Consider the following 26,151-nt stretch of genomic DNA (forward strand, 5'->3'; position numbering starts at 1 on the left):
ACAATAAAAAATAGCGAGTTAGAATGATGAATTTCTAAAAATAAGATCACAAATACTATAGAACTGCGGATAAGAACCGAAGAATCACGGTTGATAAGTATTGTCGTCATAAATATGGTAAATTCAAAGTCCACTCCCTCTCTCCAATGTATATACAGATGCCTCCTAGAGAAATCCTTTGATGAGAAATGGTTGAGACAACAAGAGCAGATATCCTTCCTTTCACGTGCTGATCCTCGGTTGAGAGGCGGAGGGGGTGAGATGATGATCATGGGTTTTCAAAGGAGAAGAATATTCGACAGGAGACGTGATAGAAGATGATATCTTGGCTTTACTTTGTACGGTATATGTACTGGAAATCTCAAGAAGGGAAGTGTATCAACAGAACAAGGTATAAGACGACTCACTATTGGCAATAGAGGTAAAAAGCTTTACAGTAAACCCCCCACAGTGTCGAGACAGAACGATCAAGTCGAAGTATGGTGCTGTGGTGGCTGATGAGAGATGAGGCGAGATCTATCTAGAATAGTAGGTTCGCTGAAAATGTCCGTAGTACGTTGAACACAATTGTGTAAACTAAGATTAAAGGATCTTGGAATTACTTTGCCATACTAAAGTGGAGCTAGCAATATAGTGCGTAGTAATTAAGATATTAACTGAGGATTTGTGGGATGTGCAAGAGAGGAAGTGCCGAGTTGGTTGAGCCAAAGAACCTCTATATATTATTATGTCTAAACGTCTATCTTCTGTTTATATTCTCTATAGCGAGCCGAAAGAAGTCCGCCTATGCAGTGCTCTTGATGGTGATGACGAGAGGAATGACCATAGAGCCGAAGCTAGAAAACCAGAGTACAGCCCCGAAGTTGACGAATGTACTGTAGATCGAATTCTTTCGGTAGCCGATCCGGTTCGGATTTGGTTCTCTGTTTGATTATTGATGAGATCTTATTATTTATAAATGACAAAGGGCGTGGTTCTCTTTCTTCGTTGATCCTGGTTGTCCTACACAGCTTCCTCTGTACTGAGACCATTCATCCATCAATCAATGTCGTGCCCTGTTCCCTTGAAGTATCTCTGTAGGCAAGGGAAAAGTTGAGTTTTTCTGATGGTTTATCTGGAAGTGTATTTGGTTGAGAAACACAAAGGAACCGAAAAAATCTATCACTTCTTCGCCATGTACTGCGGCCGACTTGACGTTCTGATCCGAACGAACCAAAGGACTAGTATATGAAAGATAGCTAGATTATTCAAAGTCTGTGAAAATTCAACTTCTTGTTTCCTTTGATGTTGATTATGAGAAAGTCGAGGACCATGAGCTATGTTATCGATGAAGGACGATGATGTTTGATCGATGAGAAACTTGTTTTCTACCGGAACCGAATAACAGAAAACAATTACCATAACAATGCTATACCGTTGTTTGTTTTCTAAACAACAGATCTGATTGATCTTGTAATCACCAGAGATCAGATGTCTTGAACAGCAGCGGTGACTCGAAGTTGATGGATCAATTGACGATATGTCTGGGCAAGGCGTAGATGAAGGAAAGGGAAGGGAGGGAGGAAATTGGGATCGATGGGTGGGTTTATCAGGCTTGGTTGTGGAAGGAGTGTGACCTACTTATATCATTTGTCAATGCATATTTATAGCATCAATATCATCTCGAAATGAGAATGGTTGTCAGATTTTCGTTGCTCGGTCTATAGTACGCAGTGTACTCGGTCTCGTCGATATGCATACCATGGTGATTGTGAGATCCATTCCGAGGAAATAGGATAAGATCGAAATTGTGTTTGTGGTGCATGATTTAGATCAGGTTGAAAATGTTGACTGATGAACAATGCTCAGTGCTCAGAACCTCAACTTGGAAAGGATGTCTGTTGATGGAGGCGATGCGGAGCTTTCCTCGGTCTTGATTCTTGGATGGGAGAAGTAAAGAGCATGATGTTGGATGCCATGATGATTATACCTGACCAAGTCAGCGTTCGGAAAGATGAGCGAAGCGAATAAGAAGGGAGGAGAATACGCAACATGTTGTTGAATAGACAACGATTTTTCGTTGATCAATGACCCTGCTCTATATGAACACGTAAAGTAAACAGTTCAAAGCTCAGTTGATATTTGATCCCGTCCCTAACCGACGATAGTGGACAAGCAGACATAACTTGACATTTCATTCTCATGTTGTATACGTACTAATCATATATATCATCTCTGAAAAGGATGAGAAAAGCGAAACAGGATCCCAAATGGTCGGAATGTATAGAAAGTAGGAAGGGAAAGCATTCGAAAGTTGTTATGAGGGGAAACAAAGTAAAGTTCGTCAAGCTGAAGAACAATTATATGACGACGCTACCGACGACACCGAACACCGCGTCCAGGGAAAAGGATACCGATGATACGTACTCGTGACGTAGTTTCTGTCCGGAGGTATTTGACTGATTGGTCGAGGAGTAGCAAACAGTGAACATCACACTATGACCAAGTGATGATATTTATATCGGACAGGGAAGATGAAAGTTTTATGATAATTTCCACCTATGAACGAGGGAAAGAGGTCCTATCAGTATGGGTATGAATAATAGATGATGAAAATCCAGAAAGAAAACTCACTTGAGGTGTTTTTCGTAGAATTTTAATACCTGTTAGGTACACCAAACATCAGCTGATGTGCTGAAGCTCGCGTATAGGTCCAAAATCATGACATCCGGCTTACCTTCTGTGGGCATCTCCTATAAGCCAAATCAGTAGGCACAGCGACCTTCTCACCACCGACCCTACAGAGGATCGATTGTACATCAGTCCACCTAGCTCAGCTCACATGATGCAATTGATCCCCTGGTGGAGGAATCGTTTGACCACTAGGCCAGGGAAGAATCTATCCACTCACATAGTTAGGTAAATAACCAATTCATCTTTACTACTCCTCTCAATTGTATCCACGCTAGTCACCGTATCTTCCCAGTCAGGTACATCTTCGTATTTAGCCGTCGAATCCACATGACTGATCTCAAATTCTGGCAATTCTTCATCATCTTCATCGTCTTTCTGCGATTTACGTCTACTCGTACCATTAGTCGTTCGTGCCGATTTGACTTTCTGAGATGCAGGTACAGGCGTTGATGATCCGTCAACAGACGATCTTCCTCGTTTCTTGGTTTGTTTAGGTGGAACTGCGTTTTTGGGCCGGCCGGCCCAATATCGAGAGACGATATCATTTGCATGGGCTCTGTGTTTGTTTCGACTTAGCTTTAGCATAATACACACTATACCAAGTCTGAAGAGAGTTGATCACTCACACATGCTCCTCTGGTTCCCATGTATTGTGTTCTGGTCCATATCCCTTCCATGAGACGAGATCTACGGGGAAATGCTCAGCTACGATCAACGTTCGACATGAGCTGAACTCACATTCGTATTTTCCAGCTTGATTACCCTATTGACAGAGATACAAGAATCATACATGAGTTGGGTGAATGGTTGTAAATGATTGCAGAAATTGATTGAGCGAGGATAACAGGATAGGAGAAAACACCAAAGGGATATCATCGCAGGGATTGATCGAATGAGAAATTATGGGACAGGGGAAATAATTATTCGATCAGCTATGCCCTCTTCAGCCCAATCAGATATTTTCACATGATATGATGTACAACTCACCTTCTTCTGTCTATGATCCACAATAGCTTCCACCTCATATTCACCTTCCTCTTCACCCTCTTCCTCTTCGTCCTCCTCCTCCTCTGCACCATCTACAGCAGGTTCCTCAACTTCCATAGGTTCAGGTTCGACTTCTTTCTCGGCAGATCTTGATTTCCTAGCTGCTGACATCGTATTCACCTCTTCGTCCTTGGTATCTGTGTTTATCTGAGTTGAATGTTCCTGCAATTCCTCGGCGGCTGATCCTGATCGTGGACCTGGTGAAGTGAACGGTAATAACCTAGTCAAGGTTGATAGTAATCCACCTGAATTTGTATTTGATTCTTTGGGAGGTGGAGTTGATTGTCCACCGGGTGAGCGTGAGAGTGAGTGTGACGGCACCTTGGCTGTGTTTGATAGCCTGTTGTATAGGCTGTGAGGGGTCTGTTGACGCTGTGGAGAACGAGATGTCCGCTCGAATTGATGCACAGATAGATCAGATGGACGGTAGGAGTGTGTACGGGTAATGTTGGGTGTGACCAGGTACTACGATGACGTGAATATTTCCCATTACAATTTATCGTAATTTATCCCACCATCCTACGTACGCGCTTTGGTAATTAATCCATCATTTCATTACAGAGAGACACGAACCGAACATCATAGATCAGTTAATCAAGCAATTCAACTTTTTGGATCAGGTATTCGACTTTCCATAGACTTCTCACTCTTCATCTCACCACGTCAACCTTCCAGAGAAGCAGGAATCAGACCAAGATGGCCGCCGCAACCGCTTCTGCCCCCGTGGGCATCTCTGACAGCTCCTTCACCGACAAAGTGGGTGATTGACCACTGTTCCCGTCTTATGACCAAGACTAACTTGTAGTGGCCATGTTGTAGGGAAAACCAACCGAAGTTCGACTGTCAAACATGAACGCTGCCAAAGGTGAGTCAGATAAAGAGAAATAGAGCGGTCTCAATATCAACAGCTCACGCTCTTCACTCCCTGCTTAGCCGTTGCTGATGCCGTTCGAACAAGTTTGGGTCCAAAAGGAATGGATAAGATGGTGAGTTACAGGTCATTCTACTTGTTTGACCCGCATCAACACTGATTTTGCGTACTGTAGATCCAAACCTCGACTGGCGAAGTGGTCATCACCAATGACGGAGCTACCATTTTGAAGCATATGGCCGTATTGCATCCTGCCGCTAGAATGGTATGTCAGCTGCCCATAACTCGAACAGTCCAAGCTGATTCTTCGATATAGCTGGTTGAGCTATCACAAGCTCAAGACATAGAAGCTGGAGATGGAACTACTAGTGTGGTTGTACTTGCCGGTAGTCTATTATCTGCGGCTGAGAAGCTTCTCAACCAAGGTAAGTGAACCGAGTTTGCTCTCTGCAATTGAGAAAAGGGTCAATCTGATGCATCTGGTTGTCCAGGTATCCACCCCACTACCGTCGCTCAATCGTTCCAAAAAGCCGCTTCCAAAGCTGTGGAGTTCTTGGACGAAATGAGTATCCCAGTAGATCTCAACGATAGGGAAAGCTTGTTAAAAGCTGCTAGAACAAGTTTGAATTCCAAGGTAAGTTTGCTTGTTACCTCGGTCCAATATCGTGCAATACAGCTAAGCTCATGCATATTCTTCACAGATCGTCTCACAATACTCTTCCACCCTTGCTCCTATCGCCGTCTCAGCCGTCACCAGACTTGTCTCATCCTCATCCCATAATGTGGATTTAAGGGATATCAGGATAGTAAAGAAAGTTGGCGGTACAATTGAAGATACGGAATTAGTAGAGGGATTGGCACTGAACCAAATTGCTATGAGTAATGCTGGTGGACCAACAAGGATGGAGAAAGCTAAGATCGGTTTGATCCAATTCCAACTCTCGAGTCCCAAACCCGATGTAAGTTAAAGTCGAACCGTGTATTTGCTATTCTACGCAAACTGACAAAATGCAAACTTTTATTTTTGGGATGATAGATGGACAATCAAATTGTTGTCAACGATTATAGACAAATGGACAAAATTCTCAAAGAAGAACGACAATATCTCCTCAACTTATGTAAACGAATCAAGAAAACAGGATGTAATGTTCTCCTAATTCAAAAATCAATCTTGAGAGATGCCGTAACGGATCTATCATTACATTTCTTAGCCAAATTGAAAATCTTAGTTATAAAAGATATCGAAAGGGATGAAATTGATTTCATAGCGAAATCAACTGGTTCAAAACCCGTTGCGGATATCGAAGCCTTCACAGAGGATAAATTGGGTTATGCGGAATTAGTCGAAGAGACCAGTCAAGCTGGTGCAAAGGTCGTTAAAGTTACTGGAGTGAAGAACCCCGGTAAAACCGTTAGTGTCGTATGTACAGGTGCGAACGATTTGGTTCTGGAAGAATCGGAAAGGTCGTTGCATGATGCTCTGTGTGTCGTTAGATGTTTGGTAAAGAAGAGGTGAGTGTTTGTCTATCTGTTGATAAATTCTTCCCTCTTCCAGTCAAAGTTGCAGACTCGAGACGGCATCTGTGCCATTGGAAAATCGACTGACCCTTTGGGCGTTTCATCTCGCAGAGCTTTGATCGCAGGTGGTGGTGCCCCCGAAATCAATGTATCAAGACTTCTGACCGAATACGCTCACACGTTAAAAGGAAAGGAAGCATACTGTTTCCAGGCTTTCGCCGAAGCACTCGAAATTATACCTACCACTTTAGCTGAAAACGCAGGTTTGAACCCTATTGCCATCGTGACCGAATTGAGGAACAAACATGCTCTGGGAGATAAGAATGCTGGTATAAATGTGAAGAAGGTGAGTAACTTTGCCCCGCCGTGGATGTTATGTGTATACAATATCGTACTGATAATCTTGGTACGAATAGGGTATCATCTCGAATATCCTTGAGGAGAACGTAGTACAGCCATTACTCGTTTCGACAAGTGCGTTGGAGTTGGCAACGGAGACAGTAGCATTGATCTTGAGGATCGATGATATTCAAGTGAGCTAACTCACGAGTTGACGCCTGATTAGACCTAACAGCTGACTTTTTGTTTTGATTGAACAGTTCACACGATAGATAGACGGAAGAAAGTATATTAACAATGCATTGATCATACTATCTTGTGCATACATATACATTCTTACGTTACCAAGTGGACTGAACAAATTTTGGCCACGACCGACAAAGCAGATTGCTAATTTGGGATTTTGATCAGTATAGCTAATCAGCATCAATGATCCATTCGATTGTGGTTTAGTCATGGGTAAGCTGAATGACTTGTACTGATATTGATAATTCAACAAATTCGATTCTCAATTCGATGTCCATCAAAATAATTTGCCAATTGGTCAATCGCACATTTACATATCTCGATTTGAGCTTCGATGGTACTTCCTCCACTGATGAGTAAGTATCGGCAGTATCAGTAAGAGTTTACTTGTCAGACCAAACAAATCAACCAGGATCATTCGACCATTTAGACGACTCTGACATTTCCCAAAACTCTCCACAATGGCCAATCGGAAAAATACTCCTACTCACATATGTGGGGTAGCAATGAAATTATCCAATTCATCCAACCAATTCATGCACTTTCTATTGACCGGCTCGATCTGAAAAACATCACTTGCAGCCGAAGTTATCCAACCTTCTCTCAGAGCATTGTACAAATCAGTTTCATTCACTACATACCCTCTTGACATGTTGATTAGAATTGCGGATGATTGCATCATTTGGAGTTGTCGCTCGGTGATTAGATCCTTGGTTAGAGGGGTGAGGGGACAGTGAATGGTGAGAATATCAACTTCAGGTAAGAGAGTTTCAAGATTTGAGTGACGGGTGTGGTTCAATGCCCCTTGGCATGATGGATCTGACGAAGTCCACTTGTCAGGAGGCGAGGTGGGTGAATAGATATGAAGAGGACATCCAAAGGCGTGCTGAGTATAATTATACATACATAACGAATATCGTGAGTTTGTTAAATTCAGTTTTTTTCAAAAAAAAACCAAAAACAATGTAACTGCAACTTACATGGAATAACTCTCCTGTCTTCCTAGCTGTATTACCCATTCCTATCATACCTACTTTCTTACCCTTCAACTCGTTCCCCAGATTATCAATTGCCAATACCTTTTCACCTTCTGCGAGGCTTTTAATCCGGTTATTGAGTTGAGTCACTTTTCGAAGGAGACATAGAGTGAGGGTCAAAGTGAGTTCTGAGACTGAAGTGGAATTGATTCCTGGACAATCTGGAATCATCGCAACGATCAATAACTCATTCAACAAGGACACATAAGACATTCCATGTACTTTAATTGATGAATAAACCTAACGAAAGAGAGAAAATAACTCACTGAAAACTGATATTTTACTGTTACGACAAAAAACAATATCAACTGAATCGTATCCTACTCCTACTACGCTAATCCCTTTGAGGTTCTGACATTTTTCGAGGAAGGATTGAGGTAAGGGATTAGCTCGGTTGACTAAAGCGTGAATAACATTTAGCATTGAATCCATGTATTGAAAATAAAATATTTATCGTTGTCATTGTACTTGATGACTCACCAATTCCATCTGCCACTTTCAATAGATCCTCCTCGAAATCATGCCCTCCCTTGGTATCATTCACGACCACCCTCCCGAATTTGATCTTTGCATACTCCAGTGCAACGGGATGTACGGGATTAGGGAAGTATACTGTAGCTTTGGATGATGAGAGGAGGTTAAATTCGGGGGGTGGAGTAGGTAGAATTGAATCAGGACTCGAAAGCGAGTTCATCTTGATCGTTTTTTCTTTCTTTCTTTGATGTTACAATCAACAAATGAGGCGAAAATGTCTATGAATTGGTATTCTTCATACTCATACAATTCTCAGTCAAAAACTGTTATATATCTTATACATACATATCGTACAGTACGTACGGTACATGTATGTACAGTCCGACTCAAATCATCTCTATCACTGTCAATGATAAGCCCTTATCTCTCTTTGAACACCTAGCCAAAACAGCCGATAATCTTCTTCAAGTCCGACGATTCAGAACCTTCCACAGTCTGTCCATTTATGTCTTGAGCGACTACCACCACCGTACATCACTGTAAATGACGAAAATCACTTATCGGTCTCGGCGAACCATCCTTTGATCTTGCTGGGTAAAGTATACCATGAGAAAGTGATTTGTCGACTAAAACCCCGCAAGAGATATGCATTATCGCTACCAGATCTGAGTTTTCTCAGCACACATTCACCGACTTCTTACCGCACGCACGATGCACAATGGAAGCTCGAGATGACTTGATAGCCTAATCAAGAACGTTCGTACCCACTCAGAGTGATTATTGTTGACTTCCATCAGATACGGATTTAAGATCCCCAGCTCAAAGGATCTTTAAAGGCGATAAGTAAGTAAGTGAACTGAAATACAGTACTGTACAAGTTGCATTGCATCACCATCATAAAAATTCCAAATTCTTCCCCTTTCTACTTCGTATCAAGTACACAAGCCATAAAGGAAATTCAAGGTATTGCCGAAATTATTTACATTATTATCTTTACAAATACTCCTTATCTCATTTTCACTTTCTTCTTCTGGTCCATAAAGCAAGGTAATCGTGTGTATACAGAATATGATAAATGATGGTGGTTATGGGGGAAAACGGTATCTCTCACCATCGAGGTGATGATCGTCTGATGAAATGTTGAGAAGCCGTTTAAGCGTACCAGCCCTAGATAAATCCAATTTTAGTATTTGCCGAACTCAGGTCAAGATGATATGATACGATACGATATGAAATGTAGAAAAGGAGAACCCACGTTATATGGCATCCCTCTACCGTATAGCATGACCTGACTTCCTGGGATATTGTTGATTCCCATCCCGCCACCCATCATACCCATTCCCATACCGTAAGCGTCTGGAGCCGATTGTCGATAAGCATGTTCAATCCTGCTTGTATGCGCCATGAATGAAGGCCAAATTAGAACAAGACACGAGAATGGACCACGTTTGACGATAGGTGATTGTGTTTAAGTGTTTGTGAAGTTAAAGTATGTATTGATTTGATGATCGAGCAGGTATCATTTGATTCGTTAGCATTCTTGACTCTTCGTAATCCTTTCTTGAAAGAATTACTTGAAAGAAAATTGATATTCACCGATGAGCATCTGGGAAATCGTCCACGAAATTTGCAGCTGGAAGCGCCTGTATGAGTGATTATCAGGCAAATGTGTTAGTGTGTTGGCGGAACAAGAGTAATATTCGAATGGGTAAAGAGGAGAAAGAGACATACACCGTATTGTCCCAATAAAGGGTCTACCATCCTGCCAGTATATCATTTTGTCAGCTCGTCTCCATAAAATAAGACGACGAGCTTACCCTGGATAGCCTCTGTGTACATGTCACAGAAAAAAGTTTTGATCAGACCTACTTCTTATATTTTATGTCGGATTTCATCTGGGATGTTGTATCTCGATGGACAAACCACTCTTGAGATTGGATAATGGAACTTACCCGTATCCTCCGTAACCGCCATACATACTGCACCTGTAGCATCAGAAATCCATTGCAGAGATGCGAAGAGAATGAGAAAGAGGAAGTATTGGATGTAAACGATGAAGAGAGGATATCCATAGATGTATGGGATGTATGAGAACTGAGGTACTTACCCTCCGTATCTTGGAATCTACGAGAAAACGGATTTATCAGCTCTTTAATACACATTGCTCGGATCCGCTAAGCTGAAACTAGTGATGGGGCGCCAAATTATCATCCACTTACCCCGTATCCCATCATACCCATTCCAGGACCCATCCCATATCCCGTACCGATACCCATAGGACCCATACCTGACATACCTGGATACATACCCATACCCATTGCACCACCTCCATACCCCATCATCATGGGATTACCGTAGAATGCCTGTTCACCATGGGAAGAAGGTGATTTAGTTTTGGGATTTGGATTTTCCAATTTCCATTTTGTCGAATATAATTTGATTTTCGATGGTGGTTTAGGTAATTTTTCATCATCCCCAATATCAGGTGATGAATAATAATCATTCCAATATTTCGTATGATCAAGTTTGTTCATATCGTTGGCAGAATTGCAGTGTAGATGTAGTATGAGTGAATGATTGGGTCGTTTTTTATGTCCGAAGGGTGGTGGTGAGATTGGTCGTTTGATTCGTTGTCGAGTATTTACCGTTGGATGTGGATGTTGAGGAGAAGAAGAAGGGAGGAAACGTACGTTAGCTTTTTGTTCTTTCATCTTTGACTTGACTAAATATACGCAGGAGGATGATGGATGATCGAAGGATAACCAAATAATGGTGGGAAATAGGAGCTTATGAAAATAGGAATGATAATGGATTATAGCACTGACCATTGTTATTTAGGTGAATGTGAATCAAGAATTTCTCGAGTTGTCAAGTTGTGAATGTTGACGATGACGATATATGACTTTATTTATGAGTTATGATTATGATGTAGATGAAACGATGATTCAAGTAGTTGATGTCGTAGTGAAGTTATATCTTATGGTAGCTGTGAGATCAAGTGATGGGTAGTGAAAAAATATGTAATGTTACTGAAATGGGTTAAATCGAATTAGCACTGATTGCCGCTCGGTTCACTTTCTACCCTGCAGTGCCCCGGTCACAAGCACGTTTCGAAGCGATACGTTATGTGGGATGTGGGACAGATTGATTACCAAGTGATGTGTCTTGACGCTTGTATAATCGATGACGACGTGGATTATCGTTAGGAATTACTGTTGCCCCAATTGCTTGCCGAACTACCGAATGACGGTGTGATGTGATCTGTTTGGCCCTTTCGAGATGAGCGAGATATTGCTTTGGCTTTGAGAGTTGAACGTCTCGAAGTGATCTTGTGAGAGACTGTTCAGATGACTGATAGATGATATGTTCGGTAAATGTGTGTGGGAATACACAATCAATCTGATCGATCTTGATTCATATATCCCACGACATCGTGGGGGTCAACAGTCTGATCAGGTATTGAAGTCTTCTATTGTCAGTATTATACGAGGGTAAAACAAAAAGGTGAATTCATTATCAGTGATCACACAATAACAGATCATCCTTAGAATTCATCTCTTTGTACGTCAACGCCCCTCAGACGAAGAACAAGGATGCTTCTCAAGAGGACAAAAGAAGACAAAAGAGAGGTGCAATATATACAGTATACCTTTGTCTATCCGGTAAGGACGGATGATCCGATGGTGGTTGATGGTAGCTGTGTTACAGAATACACAAAAAAGGGGTGCTTTATGACGTTTAGGCGGATTTCGACTCTGCAGTAGATCTTTCACCCTGGTATTGTTGGACTATCCACCTGCAGTATGAGAATCAAACGCTCAGAGATGCTACTGACAACTGTCGTCTTTGTTGCCATGACGGTTTACCTCTCACAAAGGCTGGATGAGCGATCCAGAGGGGTAATGATACCTTGAACAGGAACCAAACAATAAAAGCGACAGCCAAGATAGCGCCACAGTAGGATAACCCCGAGAATAAGCATGTTCACGTATTGTTTACTCTTCATTTAAGCCAAGAGCGGCGAAGTTAGAAGTGGTACACAGCCTCCACTTGCTGCTAGGATTAACATGATGTGAACATGACATGCACAAGGTGACAACTCAACATAGAGTACTGTGACTACGCTTATATCCAACCTTTGTCACTGTCTCATCATCATCACAATAACACCGTGAATCTTTCCTCGCCACCGATCTCACTCACTCACTTATCATAATTCTCCTTGAAAGAGGCGAGAGGTGAGATACGATGACATTACGAAACACATCTGGCAAATTCTCCTTATCCAACTTCGGACGTAAAGTCTCTGGAGCTGTCGAACCCAACTCACCGACACGTACATCGAATCATAACCAGCATGCTAGTGGATACACAGATGATGAGTCGCCCTCTAGAGAGACCCACGGTGGTAGTGGGAATGGAGCAGGGTTTGATGGACTAGGGAAGAAGTTGAAAGGGACGTTGGCGCATCAGAGTATATTACCTGGATTAGGTAACAAGGATATGAGAGCGTTACAAGAGTGAGTCGCATCTGATATATATCCGGTGATACGGTGCTGATGGGAGTGAACTGATAGCATAATAACGACCGAGAAAGGTGTCATGCAAATGGCCGAGAAGTTAGCTGTCGGTGAGTCTAGCCGGACGTATACTCTTCAGACTGCTCTTCAACTGTCGAGCAGTCGAGGATCGTCACATGGTTTGGTCGGGATAGCTAATTGGGCTTTGTATGATCTTATTCAGAAACACAACGAGCATCAAGTTCCTTACCACCCTATGGTGTACAAGAAGGACCCGACCTTCAAGATATCTTAACCCAATCATCCAATTTATTAGGTCAACTTACGACCGCTCTCAATATATTTGCCAACCATCAATCAAATATGCGAAGCTGCCTGAAAAGGATCAGAGAAAGAGAAGAACAGTTGATGGACTTGAGATCAAGAAGGAGAAATACAGGATCGAAAGCTGATCAAGCTGAGAGGAAATTAGCTAAAATGGGCCCAGAGAATAAACAATTACCTCAACAAACTGAATTGTTAGAGAAATTGAGGTTGGATATGAGGAATATGGATCAGGATATCGTAACGGAGGAGACCAAGATTGGAGATTTCAAGAGACAGTGAGTGAACTCTGCTGCGTGGAATGATGAAAAGGCTGTTACATCATTTGTCCGATCGGATGCTATATCCGTCAATACATGTTCCTGTACATAAATATAAAAATATCCTGTCTTCCCTTTCTTGCTCTTACTCGTGATGCTGACTATTGTCCGAATGTGAACAGGGTCGTTAAAGAAGCTCTCTCGCTCAAGTTTGGAGGTCTGGAAGAACTTGGCGAGAAGATGTGTATTATCGGTGAATTAGGTAAATTGCTGTTGGAAGAAGTACCACTGGAAGAGACTCCTGTCGGATATGGAAGAGCACCTTATACAGGTTATGAGAAGACTGAAAATGCTGTCAACGAAGCGACTCGATGTGTGAGTAATTCCCTTTAATCATCTTACTCAGATCCAATTAATAGCTGACGCATGATTACAGCTTTCAACTGTTCAGTTCCATGCTGCTAATAGTGCGCCTAAACCACCTGGATTACCTGATCCACCTTTCGGTCAAGCATTACGTCCACCTTCCTTACCTAGAGAACGAGAGGAACCCAATGTCGCTGCTGCTGAAGAATTCGCCAATTATCCTGGAAACGTCGCTTCGCCTGACCACAAAGGCAAAGGACGGGAATTCTCTTTGGATACTGCTGATCCTTATGGAGGAATATCTGCCAATCCTTACGATCCAGCTCATGCCTCTCACGCGCCTCAGTCTCACATCTATAGTGAATTTGGTGGACATAGAAGAGAAACTGGTGAAGTCATGTTCAATCATGATGATCATCACCCTGATTCAGCGCCGCAACTGCCTCCTATTGTTGGCGGACCATCAGGATCCGCTCAGCCTCATACGCCTGTAGAAGATACTCAACCTGAGCACGGGTACGAGTATGAGCAACAAAAAGCGATGGACGCCGACGAAGCTTGGAAGAAGTTAGAAAGGGAAGAACAAGCTTGGAAGGAAGCTGCCGAGAAAGAAGAGTTGGAACAAGAACAACATAACACGTCCGGTGTAGGATTACCCAACCCTCATTCACCGAATGAAGAAAAGGGGCCTGAAAGAAACTCGTTGAAAAGCCCTTGGGAGCCGTTGAACATGAAAAGAGGAAATACGCCTGAGCCTTATCCTCCCGCTTCCCAAGCACCAGCACCAGCACCAGCACCAGCTGCAACTGTAGCACTGGGCTTAGGTCAACCCCTCAATATTCCGCCACCACCCGTGATCACCAACAATGAGGTTGTCAACTCACCCACGACATTGGATATCCCACCGTTACCTCGACCATCATTCACTCCCGCTGGTAGCGAGTTCTATACCCCAGCCGAAATCCCCGATAGAGACCCCTTGGCTTCTCCATCACTCCCATCAGCGAATGGAAGTGTCGGCGGGAAGATCTCCGCAGCAGCGTTCAGAAAGGGAACTAAGCCTCGTGGAAGTTTAGAACCGGATGATGAGAGTGATTCGACGTCGAAAATGATTAGAAGATTACCTGTCCCACCTACCAACGCTGCCAGTATTGCATTACCTGCTAGTCCTGCACCTGGGAAGGAAAACCCTTATGATACGGGTAGATTCGACGATGCAGGTCAAACTCAAGGAAGAACACCTCATAGTCCCCCTCCGGGGTATCAACCTGAAGACAGCCTGAGGTGAGCTAGGGGAAGCAAGGAGAGTCATGGGTGAAGAACAAATTAGTATCATACCCATGTATATATCGATTGTTGCTGTATATTCGATTCATTCCGTGCCATAATTTTATCTTCTCTCACAATGATGCATGGTATATACCCTCAGTGAATATCATTGCGAGTACTGTACTTAATCAACTATGATGAGATATGATATAGTTGATCCCGTGCGAGGAACATGCACCACGTCATAGTTGCCCTTCCACGACGCGTTGAGAGATTAAATGACATGAAATGACATGATGGGATGATGATGGATGATGCTGGTCAATGCTCATACAAGTTAAAAGACTAGTACATACCTCATTGGTCCCCGTGTACTAAACCAAACCTTCACCAGTCATTCATCACAGTCATTCATCAATTAGGTCAAGTATGTCTTCATAGGTAATCCACTCGTTTCCGCGCAAGAACGACGAATCCAGTACCCCACTTCAATCTACCATGGCTCCTCGTAAACTCGTCAATAATGGCGGTAAGAATGCCGAGCTCGCACCTGCTTTAGAACCCATCATCAAATCGAGTATAGACAAGGAAAAGGAAGATGTATCAGTCATATCGACAATAGCTACTGATCCATTACCAACCATCAAAGTGAATAATGCCAATCTGGGTGAGGTCAAAGCTGCTCTGGACGAGATAGTCAAGAAGGTACGTACCAACACCAACAGAACTTCCATTGTAGAGCTTCTTCCTTTTTATTGATTTGTCGATGTTATAATTTGATGTAGCACCTTCAAAATCAATCCTTCACCCCATCCTTACTCCATCCTACCGTCCACTTATCCCTCGGTTACTCATCTGTCATCGTCGCCTTATCAAGTGTATTATACTCTCTCAAGGTAAATTTCGAAGATTCAAAACCCATCTTATGGATTGCAGTAGTTGGTTATACGATCTTACAAGTTGTTTTGTGGGCTTGGAAGAAATGGATAGAAAAGGGTGAGGTATTTAAAGGGAAAAGAAGGAGGATGGTTAAAAGGGTAAGTTAAGAGTTTACTTCTATTCTTTGTCTACAAATCTATCCAACCTATCCTCGTTTTTCACTGTGAAATCTTCAGTATTGTGGTTGAAATTAGTTGATTGAAATTTGTTATTTCCAATTTGTAGATCGAAACGGATCATATTCAAATACTATCATCAACATCACTCGATTCACCTTCCCAACCTCAATTAACAATCTCACCTCATACTAGACCTTCTTCACCTACTTCCGTACCTACCTCTCCCAATCCCTCATCGCCATCAACTATCTCTACTTTACCTACTACAAATCTTTCTTCTTTTGCCAATGTCGGTCCAGGATCTGAAACGGTGGTAGGACCAAGTTATAATTTACAATTGACATTATCAATTACGAGTAACAATGGTAAATCCCTAATTCACAAATCAAGATTGATAGTAGGTAAATTGATTGGAGAATTGATTGATGAAGATGGTGGTATTGAGAAAAACGAATTTGAAAGATGGTTGAATACAGTATTAGATGATTTGGGTGCAGGGGCGAATGGTGAAGATGAAATCGAGGGTAACAAGGACGAATAATCGCTCGTCGAGCTATTCGATATTGGGTATTTATCATACTTGAATGAGATATTAGCCAACAACGTCAAAAGTTTTCGACGACCGACTGTCATATGGAGATTACATTAACGACTATTCTCCAGTATTCTCTCAACTTCAGAGTCAAAGTATCATATACGTTATACTGCGTTTGGTGGGTTTGCTTGACTAGCGATTTGCTTTTGTTTTCGTAAGCAGTTTGATACGATACATACATGTGATTATGCATCTTTCATGATATTATGTCGAACATTTGATGAGATACTAGATATACAACTTGACCGATATTGTATTTCAGCCCTGTATAATCATAATCATGATGATACAAACATGTCTAAATTTGTATATCCTTCCTATCATTCTAGAATAAACTGTCAAGTATACCAAAACCCGATTGAATCTTGTGTGATCATAGACTCTAACACCACTACAAAACCTCTATCTCCTGTTCAGCTCCACAACCAAAACATCTCTGTAAAACCTTTCTATCACCAGATTCATCCACGATCTCATCGGCATCTTCAAATTGATGTATATGTTCGGATTCCTGTTTACGCTGATACAAGTTGTTTCGCGTACGTTTACGCAGACTACAGAACGGTGATATATCAGTCTAACAGATGATGATGATTGTAATGGATATTACATATACTCACTCTCTCAAACCCTGTTCGAACTTCTCTTCCCTCTTCCTCTTCTTGAATTCTTCACGTCTTTTCCACTCATTATCCAATCCCTCTGGACCACCCCATTTATCCCACGCGACTTTTTCCACCTGTATACGGAGGAATAACATCATATTGCTATATGTCGATGCGTGGGGGTTTGGTCGGAGTAAGTGAGGAAGGAGGTCTTCATCTTTCAATTCGGGGTCTGTTAAGAGGTAATCCTACATCACATAAGAGTAATCACTTCATTTAGCTTTCCATCGTGTAAAGAAAAACTGGTATATTGTATATGAAGTGAGATGGGATGAGAACATACCTCTTTACACTCCGTCTTGGTTAAAAGGGAATACTTCTCAGGATACTTCTTTTCGCAATTTTTACAAACGGTCACGTCGAATACCTAAACATCCCATTGTATAGACCAAAATGAGCTTTTCGTTCGAGGTCTGAAGGAAGGGGTCATCACTAACCTTTAAGAACTGATGATTGATTTCTAGGGTGTTACACTCAACGCATCTGGGTGATTTATCGATGATGATTGCTAATCCACCCAGCGGATATACTCGTCAGATACCCTAAGATCATGGCCATGAATTACATGTACTTACCAGGTTCTTCACCTTCTCTAATCATCCTCTTCTCCCTTTCCTTCTCCCTCGCCAGTTCAACTATACTCTTTATCCTATCTCCCTCTTTATCTTCCTCCGTTAAGAAACCTCCTCGAGAATTATGTAATTTGCTTAAATCGTATTCAAAGTATTTACCCTTTAATACACAGCACGTTATTTATCAGTAAAAGCCTCCTGATCCTGCCTTCTTCTACAGACAGAACAAATTCACTTACCAATCCTGGATCTCTCCTTAACGGCGCCTGCGCCTCATCCTTGGACTGCTGTTGTTGCTGGACCATATTCCTCGCTGTTGATGGTACATTACTCGCTTTATGGACATATGGATGTCCGCCTCCCCCGCTACCGTCCCTCGTCGAAGGTCCAGCCGCAGCATTCGAGGTCGAGGTAAGCTTGTTCTTCGCTTTGAGCCTGTTGAGAGCTGCCAAACGAGCTTGAGAGGGAGTGAGGGTTGGGGCGGCTGGTGTGGAGGTGGATGGGGTAGACATTGTGAGGGGATGTACAATTTAGATGGACAAGTTGATTATAGGAATGTACGCTGCTTTTGTGAGATGTTGGTATGGTCATTGATAACATAGGTGAAAAATGGAGATTTACTCATCATACTCCAACTTCCTCGATACTGAAATTGCATAACGTTGGGTGGCAAATGAATGGATGATCAGCGGGATCAAATCAAACCATCTCATCTTTTTAGCATGCGGAGAGCACATGGCAGATTGGGGATTTGACACAAAGTCATAAGCTCATGTTGTGGATGAAAGAAGGATGGAATCCACAATATATATGCAAAACCGAGACGAATTTAAGAGAACAACGGTAGGGTACAAGAAATACGGGGAGAGTTATCAGCATGTCAGGTGAGTCTGTGTAAAAGGTAATCATGATTTGGTCGGTTGCTTAAGATCAATGATCGATATAATAGACTATAAAGCGATTTTGGAAGAAGAGTTCGAGGTATGTGGTCATACCTTACTGACTTTTAGTGAACACATATACTGATTCGCGACCATGACTTAGGTGTTAGAATCGATATTTCCAGATGAGCTAGAGAGTAGGTCATTTCTCTCATTGCAAATTTCATGTGTATGTCGCATCATGCTAAGCTGTTCGAACATTCGATATGCTATCTCCAACAGAATTATCAGATACATCTGTATCGATCCGTATAGAACCTGAAGAACAGTCCATCTCCAATCCCAGTAAGCTAATCTATTTAATGAGTCTATACTCTAGCCGCCGGCTGACATTGATCGTTACATCGTCGTTCGAAAATACTATAGTCGCATTGCAGTTGATCATAAATTACCCCGAGACGTACCCTGATGCGATACCGATAATATCCTTAGAGGAAATAGAGGATGAAGATGGTTTGAGGGAAGGTGAAGAGGATGTAGTACTGGATAATCTGAAAGAGGTAGTGAGTTATACAAAATATTTTCGATCTCAACCCTCCTCTTTCCTTCTTTCTTTCCAATCTCCATCTCATTATTCTTATCATCCACATCCGCATATATGGAGAGACCTGGTCAGATTGATTCCGAATCGGCAAGAATGCTCATGATGATGATTCGAATTCTTACAGGCCGAAGAGTCGATAGGCATGGCGATGACATTCACGATAGCATCCGCCGCTAAAGAAGCTTTGGCATTGTTAATAGTGGATCGAGCGAGGAAGGAAAAGGAAGAAGATGATAGGAAGACGAGAGAGTACGAAGAGGTGGGCAAAACTATCTCAGAGAACTGAATCTTGTTTCATTTGGCTGATCTGTGTTTCGGTTGAATGATATAGGCCGAGGCGGCACGTACACGAGGTACACCGTTGACAAAGGAATTATTCGATAAATGGCGTAAATCATTTACAGCTGAGATCAAAGCCAAACGAGAGAAGGAGGAAGAAGATAGAGTGAGAGCTTTGAATCCTAAAGAAAGGGAAGAATGGAGGAAAAGGAAAGAGAGACCGACCGGTAAGTTGTCATGATCATCTTAGCTCACCACCTGCCCAGCCGAGCCCACACACGAAAGATGTGGATCAACGTTGACATGTGGTCGGTGTATAGGTCGACAGCTATTCGAATCGTCTAGTACACTCGCCACATCCGACGAAGGATTGTACGAAGAAGGAGTGGAAGAGGTGGATATGCGTAAATACACTAGAGAACAGAGAGAGGCAGAGAGAAGGAAAGAGGAAGAAGATGAGGAAAGAAGGAGGAGGGGACTGGTGGGTGATGGGGATAGTGATAATGAATAGAATGGACATCCGTGTTATAATGTGGGAAAATGTACAATACGATACATACTCATGTATACGACCAGCATCAATTAATTAGTACAAGATGTACATATTCTATAATCCTTTTATCCCGTAGACTGTAATTCAGAGGACAATACAAAGCACTCATTACACCACCTTCGTAAGACGTTTACAGTTTAGCTTGGATCGACTTATTCTCCTTTTCTGGTTGAGGTCCTTTCCACATTTTCAGATGTGTTCCCGTAGCGTACACCTTACCGCTTTTGAGATTCTTTATCTATATGTCAATCAGAAACCCATTATCAGCACATATACTCCCTTAATAAAGGACGAAACGATAGAGTCAAGAAGGATTGGAAAAGTCTAACTCTACTCACGTCGCATCGTAGATTCGCCAATCTCACCGAACATTTTATGATCTCCACTTCGATCAGAAGCTCAGTGTTCAGGGGTGCAGCGTTCAAGCATTGTAATTCCATCGTTAGAGTCACTCCAGCGAAATCTGGCAGACCCCAGAATGTAGGTGTATGAATAGCTATGAGCGTTGCTGATGTCATTCTATATTCACAGAATAAGGAAAATTAGCTCTCTCTAAACATGATCTCATCATGGTCTGACGATAATGCTCACGTATCTACTATCCACGAGTACATCGCTCCATGCATATTCCCACTCAAATTCGACATATCTGCATTCCACCAGATATCAATAAGTATACGAAGTTACAATCGATGCATATCCATGGTGAGAGGAGAGATGCTCACCCTCTGTTACTTTACCTGTAAAGCTCATTCTAAACCCTTCCACCTTCCTCCATCCCCTCTCATCTTCCTTGGGTACTTCGTCAAGCTCATATATGCTGAAATGTTTCGATAAATGATTACCATAGCCTGCTGAACCGATTATCCGCTGGAAAAACTCTTGATCTTCTTCATTCGGTTTTGGCATTGCTGATCTTACGCGGTGCACTATGCACTGTGAGATCCCCTCTATTGGATTGGTCTCCCTACTGATCTTCTGTGGCCCCCTCAGTAGCTCGAGAGTATTTCAACTGGTCAACTGGATTCAGAATCTCCCAATGGATGTTGCTATTTGCTCTTCGGAAGATGCACAACCGGAATAACCGGAATCTGTGAGCACTGTTGGATATTACGTAATGTCAAGGCTGTCAAACGCGTGTTACGTGCCTGATTAGTGTACACTGCTACCGCCGACTGAATTGGGATGATCAAGTGAATGGATTCTCAACATTTTAACATTTGTATATGTCATTCTAGGGCATCAACAGCATCATCACCTACCTTGAAGGGAAGACCATAGGTATCGACAATAGATCTGTAGAGGGGCTCTGGTGACCTTGGGCAGAGAAAGGCGCCATTGTGCCAATTGGCCTTCTGATACTATAAAAATACCTAATCATGGCCCCTTCCGGCTTGGTCATCTCCAAGCTGGGTATACAAGCTACGGCATCGGATGAGGTAGTGAAAGGGCTCATGTGTCTGAAGGTAAATTATCAAACAGCTCACTTCACTTCCTACGTGAACTCCACTCATGAAAACTCCGCAGATCTCCTTACCGAAAGATGCAGAAGGACGACCAGGCGCAAGATGGGCTTTGTTCAATTGTACGTGTGACTAATGACAGATCACCTTCCTTCCTGACCTGGCTAATGGATCTGATATATAGCCACCCCACCTAAGCTTTTGTCTACTCCTACGATCTATCCCTTACCCTTACCACTGCCAACATCTCGTGCACCACAACTACGCAAAGCCTCTAGGCTCCTCGCTTTACCGCCACCATCCACTTATCCACCTGCCTCGCCTTCCGGACTCGGCGATAGACCATATATAGATGTATCAAGTACGACCGGCAAAGTTTATGTGGTAGTTGATCCAGTATCGAGGAGAAGAGGTAGTATGAACCATAGATCTTCAGGATCGAGTAGCGCTCAGTCAACTTCGGCGGGAAGAAAAGAATGGTTGATATGTATGGATTTTGAAGTCGCACTCGAAAGAGGAGTGGAAGAAGACATATCCAAAGTACGTTTTCGAGCCCTTCGCATCATTGGACCGATCAAGTCATTGCTAAATCCACTTGGTTTCTCTCCAGGTACTATTGCCTATTCCGAGATGCTTAGACAATACAATCCGTTTTCAAATCCTTTCACCTACCAACGCATCTTCTTCCTCTTTGACCCATCAGGAAGTTGACATATTCACGGATCCCAAGATGTTACCCCTACCCACAAATACTTTCCCCTCTCCGGTATCGCAAAGTAAAGCACGGGTAACAGGTAGGAAAGTGAAAGGAAAGGGCAAGATAAAAGCTACAGTTGGAGAAGAAGGTTGGGAGGATGGAGAGGTTCTAGGTCCAGATGATGTGCCTACAGAGAGTGACGAGGATACTGAAGTTAGTGATGATGATGACGATGATAGTGAAGAAGATGGTGGAAGCTGGCTGGAAGGTAGATTCCCGAGGTAAGTCATGATCATTCCTATATACTACTTGCATATCTGCTGATGTCGATGAATTTGCAGTACGGAAATCCTACGATTGGAATGGTCATTCAATCCTCCTTCATCATCCGATATACCTTCCCTGCAAGTTTCGCATATATGGAACAAACAGCAGTCGTCCATTGCAATCGCATACCTCGCTCATGTACAGAATCAGGACAATCTCGTACAGCTGGATATCGATGTCCCAAACGGATGGGGCTGGTCCGAGTTATCCATTCAAGGGGAAGGTCTGAGCAATTGGAGATGTCTCGATGGTGAATGGGGATCTCAATCCAGTGATCCGGATGATACGATGGAACAAGGAGAAGAATATGAAGATTCTTTCGCCACAGTGAAAGCGAAACGTGCTCACCCTCCACTTACCCCGTCCTCATCGACCCACTCAACAACCACCAACTTTCTACCTACCACACGGAGTACTTCTTCCTCCTCTGCTAGTCTCATGAGACAGACGTTTCCATTGCTGAACGGGAGTGATAGAATAGAAGATTTCTCATTTGAACTTTCATCCATAGAACAACAGAACCAAAAGCCTCTCACACCGAAAACTCTCAGGAAATCGCCTCTGCCAATGCTGGTGAATTCTACGTCGTCTTCAACTCAGAGTAAATGGGATGAACCGAGATATGGAAGATTGTTTAACCTATACTTCAAGGAAGAAGATAGCGGTGATAGAACGATTACGATTCAGGGGACACTTATACCGCTAGATAAGATGTTACTTGTCTCTTCATCTTTACCTGTCAAGATACCTTTCATCAAGATAGATAATGCAGAATCCAACCAATGTCTAGTCGAATGTCCCTCAGCTATATATGGGACTGCTACTCAGTCTTCATCAGATACTGGGCTCGTCGATGTATCCCTTGGAGGAAAATTGTTCTGGACAGGCTCCGACGGCAGTACCCTAGAAGTGAATAATGGAATGATCAAAGGAGATGTTCGAGTCAGAATACGTCGATCGCCATGGGGAGTTATAATGGCCTCGATGCGCTTCCCTTTCCCTCCCAAATCGGATGAAGTTGGGTTCTCATTAAAACATGTAGATCAGATAAGGGTGATTAGGACTAGTGTAGATGGAGTGGAAGTACCGCGAGCGATGTATGAGGATGGTGGTATAAGTCGAATTAGGATTGGACAACGAGATAAGAGGTCTACGGGTGGGACTGTAGAGGTGGAATGGGATATGATACTAGGACCGAAGGTTGAAATTGCATTACCATATTTTGATAATGCTGAAGGCGAGATGAAGGTGGAATTAGTAGGGGAAGAATGGATACGTGAGTTATTCATTTATGCTCATGCTTAGCTTTGGGAACATCCGAGAGACACAAAGCTTTCTCTGATACATTTCCATGGCTAGCTTATCTAGAATCAACAATAACCAACATGAAGACCCTCTCCTCATCACTGTACACCCTTCCTCTCTCATCTCCCAACCCACCAACATTATCAATATCATCTTCTTCCTCGATGACATCTCGGAGAAAAACGTTATTGTCTTTCTCAACATTCATGAATTTGTTTTTACTGTGGTTGCTTCTATCGATGGGCCAGCAATTACAGAGAATCAAAAATGAAGTTGAATTTGTCAGAGACGAGTATAGGGATTTGAGACTGTATGGGTATGGGTCGGGGGATACAGTCAAATCGAGGGATCATGGTTCGCTCGTCACCACTACCACTACGACAATCACGAGTACTTGTATCATACTAAATACTGTGTCTGCCTTACCATCGAGTAATACCGGTACGCCTGGAAAGATCCCGAAAGAGGACAAGAAGCAGGACAATAAAGTAGACGTGGTTGTGGTCGATCATAGTGCGAGTTATTCGTTATCCAGAGTAGTAGCTAGAAGTTTGAAAGGGTGGGAAAATGTATTTGGACATCCTACGTGAGTAGTCTCAGTACCGACCAGGGTGATACATCGTACGTATCCTCCAATAGATTGTAAAGCTGATCATGATTGTTTCATTGTTGATCTTTGACTCAGTGTGAAGACTATCACTCAAGCTGTGAATTGGATTTGGACAGGTATCTTGAGGTTGATGATACCTTGATTCGTAATCTTTCGTAGGTTGTCCGAACTTGGGCATGATGGGCTTGGGTAAAAGGCCATAGCATGTAATAACGTCGTTGAGGGGTTGAATGGGGATGTACAGGACATATTGTGTTGTATCTATTTCTGTGTATATATACATGATCATCTAACATATATAATCAACAATATATGTATCGTATGACATCTACCGATGACACCCTCAAGGATATCATGTGAAAGACAGTCACTCACTCATTCATATGTTGATGCACCTTCAATACGGGTAAAACAATGGCCTCTATTCTATTCTATCCTCTCTTCACACTTGGTAGGCAGGTATTGCAAGAGCTTCTCATGAAAGTCTGAGCGTACGGTACACACAATGCTCCTTCCGGTTGATCGAACTGATGGCCCACTGAAGCTCATTGGGCATTAGTAGCCGTTGTTGAAAGGCTATAGCGTGCTTTGGCGGAACGAATTGTTGCGTTTTGCGTTTTGTTTAAGACCACAGCCAATAAGTCTTCAGCAAGATTATAACCAGCTTCCGATGGTTCACATTAAAAGAAGCTTCAAATAGAGAACCGCATTGTTGTGGAGCTTTCGTCTTCAATCAATATCGCCATTCGCGATCCAGGAGACAGCTGCTGGATCCCGTCTCAAACACCTCCTGGACATACTTGAACAAGAAAATGTATTTGATAGTAGTGACCAGGTGATGGAACACAGCTTGGAGTGGCACCTTGGTGAACCTGATTATCGTCCTTTGTCCTACTGATGAGCAGTTCCACCGACATACAAATACAGCATGGTATGATTCATTTTCCCCTCTCCAAAAAATCCGCACTTGGCGACCATACAGTAATTGTCAATCTTCGATCAACCCCAGCGCTTGCTTAGGTTGAGCTTGTCAGCACAGCACAGCTTGGGGAGGAAAACTGCGTCTGCCAAATGAAGAGCCACTCGCTAAGTTGGAACTTTATTCTTGCGTTTACGGCAACCTCAAACTACAGCACAATATACTTCGGACAACTCGGCTCCGAATTGGCTTCTTAGCTTTTCTGACCAATTGAGATCAGTCTAGGTTAGGGGATGCGAGAAATACGGAGACGCACTCTCAAGTATGCTTGGTGTGAGCGTAATGCTTCGCCTACCTACAAGACAAAGACATTCTCATCTTCAGCTCCATGGGCTAGACTGGGTTACAAGCGAATATCTCCATGACACTTGTCAACACCTGTCGTGGAAGATCGCTTAGACTAGCACATATGAAACATCGTCTACAACAGGCAAATTCAACCAAGGTAGTACACGCCCATCACCAAGCTCCACTGAGCTCCTCTGTCGGAAACAGGTTTCCTGCCATGGCTCAACCGGCCGCCTGCACAATGTGGAGGTAGTGAGTCAATTCGCTGCGAGAAGGTGAATATTAACGCTATCAATTCTACAATGAGCTTATTCCAAGTTTTTCAACCATG

At 42.8% G+C, this 26,151-nt stretch overlaps 10 protein-coding genes across 10 annotated transcripts; 5 read left to right on the forward strand and 5 right to left on the reverse strand.

Annotated features, from left to right (window-relative positions):
- Nucleotides 1-2,522: 2,522 nt before the first annotated feature.
- Nucleotides 2,523-3,831, reverse strand: L199_006759 (uncharacterized protein; the record flags this gene model as incomplete). The annotated part of the gene is made up of 7 exons (XM_064892456.1): nucleotides 2,523-2,538; nucleotides 2,614-2,642; nucleotides 2,717-2,777; nucleotides 2,891-3,229; nucleotides 3,300-3,360; nucleotides 3,412-3,436; nucleotides 3,661-3,831. 7 exons carry the CDS (start codon nucleotides 3,829-3,831, stop codon nucleotides 2,523-2,525), a joined length of 702 nt encoding a protein of 233 aa, XP_064748528.1.
- Nucleotides 3,832-4,416: 585 nt separating this feature from the next.
- L199_006760 (T-complex protein 1 subunit delta) lies at nucleotides 4,417-6,651 on the forward strand (the record flags this gene model as incomplete). Its single annotated transcript, XM_064892457.1, has 10 exons — nucleotides 4,417-4,476; nucleotides 4,540-4,585; nucleotides 4,654-4,706; nucleotides 4,767-4,856; nucleotides 4,908-5,016; nucleotides 5,083-5,225; nucleotides 5,293-5,550; nucleotides 5,628-6,103; nucleotides 6,221-6,455; nucleotides 6,526-6,651. The coding sequence occupies 10 exons, from the start codon at nucleotides 4,417-4,419 to the stop codon at nucleotides 6,649-6,651; spliced, it is 1,596 nt and encodes a 531-aa protein (XP_064748529.1).
- A 289-nt stretch (nucleotides 6,652-6,940) lies between these two features.
- L199_006761 (uncharacterized protein) lies at nucleotides 6,941-8,425 on the reverse strand (the record flags this gene model as incomplete). The annotated part of the gene is made up of 5 exons (XM_064892458.1): nucleotides 6,941-7,043; nucleotides 7,186-7,580; nucleotides 7,675-7,892; nucleotides 7,998-8,129; nucleotides 8,212-8,425. The coding sequence occupies 5 exons, from the start codon at nucleotides 8,423-8,425 to the stop codon at nucleotides 6,941-6,943; spliced, it is 1,062 nt and encodes a 353-aa protein (XP_064748530.1).
- A 932-nt stretch (nucleotides 8,426-9,357) lies between these two features.
- L199_006762 (uncharacterized protein) lies at nucleotides 9,358-10,916 on the reverse strand (the record flags this gene model as incomplete). The annotated part of the gene is made up of 7 exons (XM_064892459.1): nucleotides 9,358-9,372; nucleotides 9,461-9,593; nucleotides 9,802-9,848; nucleotides 9,937-9,967; nucleotides 10,158-10,190; nucleotides 10,313-10,329; nucleotides 10,425-10,916. 7 exons carry the CDS (start codon nucleotides 10,914-10,916, stop codon nucleotides 9,358-9,360), a joined length of 768 nt encoding a protein of 255 aa, XP_064748531.1.
- Nucleotides 10,917-12,453: 1,537 nt separating this feature from the next.
- On the forward strand, nucleotides 12,454-14,963 carry L199_006763 (uncharacterized protein; the record flags this gene model as incomplete). The annotated part of the gene is made up of 5 exons (XM_064892460.1): nucleotides 12,454-12,725; nucleotides 12,783-12,835; nucleotides 12,949-13,327; nucleotides 13,492-13,684; nucleotides 13,746-14,963. 5 exons carry the CDS (start codon nucleotides 12,454-12,456, stop codon nucleotides 14,961-14,963), a joined length of 2,115 nt encoding a protein of 704 aa, XP_064748532.1.
- Nucleotides 14,964-15,442: 479 nt separating this feature from the next.
- L199_006764 (uncharacterized protein) lies at nucleotides 15,443-16,543 on the forward strand (the record flags this gene model as incomplete). The annotated part of the gene is made up of 3 exons (XM_064892461.1): nucleotides 15,443-15,649; nucleotides 15,730-15,981; nucleotides 16,109-16,543. 3 exons carry the CDS (start codon nucleotides 15,443-15,445, stop codon nucleotides 16,541-16,543), a joined length of 894 nt encoding a protein of 297 aa, XP_064748533.1.
- Nucleotides 16,544-16,988: 445 nt separating this feature from the next.
- On the reverse strand, nucleotides 16,989-18,346 carry L199_006765 (DNA repair protein; the record flags this gene model as incomplete). The annotated part of the gene is made up of 6 exons (XM_064892462.1): nucleotides 16,989-17,151; nucleotides 17,218-17,450; nucleotides 17,546-17,629; nucleotides 17,700-17,770; nucleotides 17,838-17,994; nucleotides 18,074-18,346. 6 exons carry the CDS (start codon nucleotides 18,344-18,346, stop codon nucleotides 16,989-16,991), a joined length of 981 nt encoding a protein of 326 aa, XP_064748534.1.
- Nucleotides 18,347-18,767: 421 nt separating this feature from the next.
- L199_006766 (uncharacterized protein) lies at nucleotides 18,768-20,109 on the forward strand (the record flags this gene model as incomplete). The annotated part of the gene is made up of 7 exons (XM_064892463.1): nucleotides 18,768-18,815; nucleotides 18,879-18,912; nucleotides 18,998-19,060; nucleotides 19,142-19,278; nucleotides 19,444-19,578; nucleotides 19,651-19,825; nucleotides 19,919-20,109. The coding sequence occupies 7 exons, from the start codon at nucleotides 18,768-18,770 to the stop codon at nucleotides 20,107-20,109; spliced, it is 783 nt and encodes a 260-aa protein (XP_064748535.1).
- A 172-nt stretch (nucleotides 20,110-20,281) lies between these two features.
- On the reverse strand, nucleotides 20,282-21,060 carry L199_006767 (uncharacterized protein; the record flags this gene model as incomplete). Its single annotated transcript, XM_064892464.1, has 4 exons — nucleotides 20,282-20,389; nucleotides 20,490-20,670; nucleotides 20,743-20,800; nucleotides 20,877-21,060. 4 exons carry the CDS (start codon nucleotides 21,058-21,060, stop codon nucleotides 20,282-20,284), a joined length of 531 nt encoding a protein of 176 aa, XP_064748536.1.
- A 470-nt stretch (nucleotides 21,061-21,530) lies between these two features.
- On the forward strand, nucleotides 21,531-24,695 carry L199_006768 (uncharacterized protein; the record flags this gene model as incomplete). The annotated part of the gene is made up of 7 exons (XM_064892465.1): nucleotides 21,531-21,617; nucleotides 21,679-21,736; nucleotides 21,799-22,154; nucleotides 22,225-22,592; nucleotides 22,653-23,914; nucleotides 23,998-24,529; nucleotides 24,629-24,695. The coding sequence occupies 7 exons, from the start codon at nucleotides 21,531-21,533 to the stop codon at nucleotides 24,693-24,695; spliced, it is 2,730 nt and encodes a 909-aa protein (XP_064748537.1).
- Between the last annotated feature and the right edge of the window lie 1,456 nt (nucleotides 24,696-26,151).

Source organism: Kwoniella botswanensis, chromosome 1 (assembly GCF_036426115.1).
Source record: "Kwoniella botswanensis chromosome 1, complete sequence".
NCBI classification, from domain to species: Eukaryota; Fungi; Basidiomycota; class Tremellomycetes; order Tremellales; family Cryptococcaceae; genus Kwoniella; species Kwoniella botswanensis.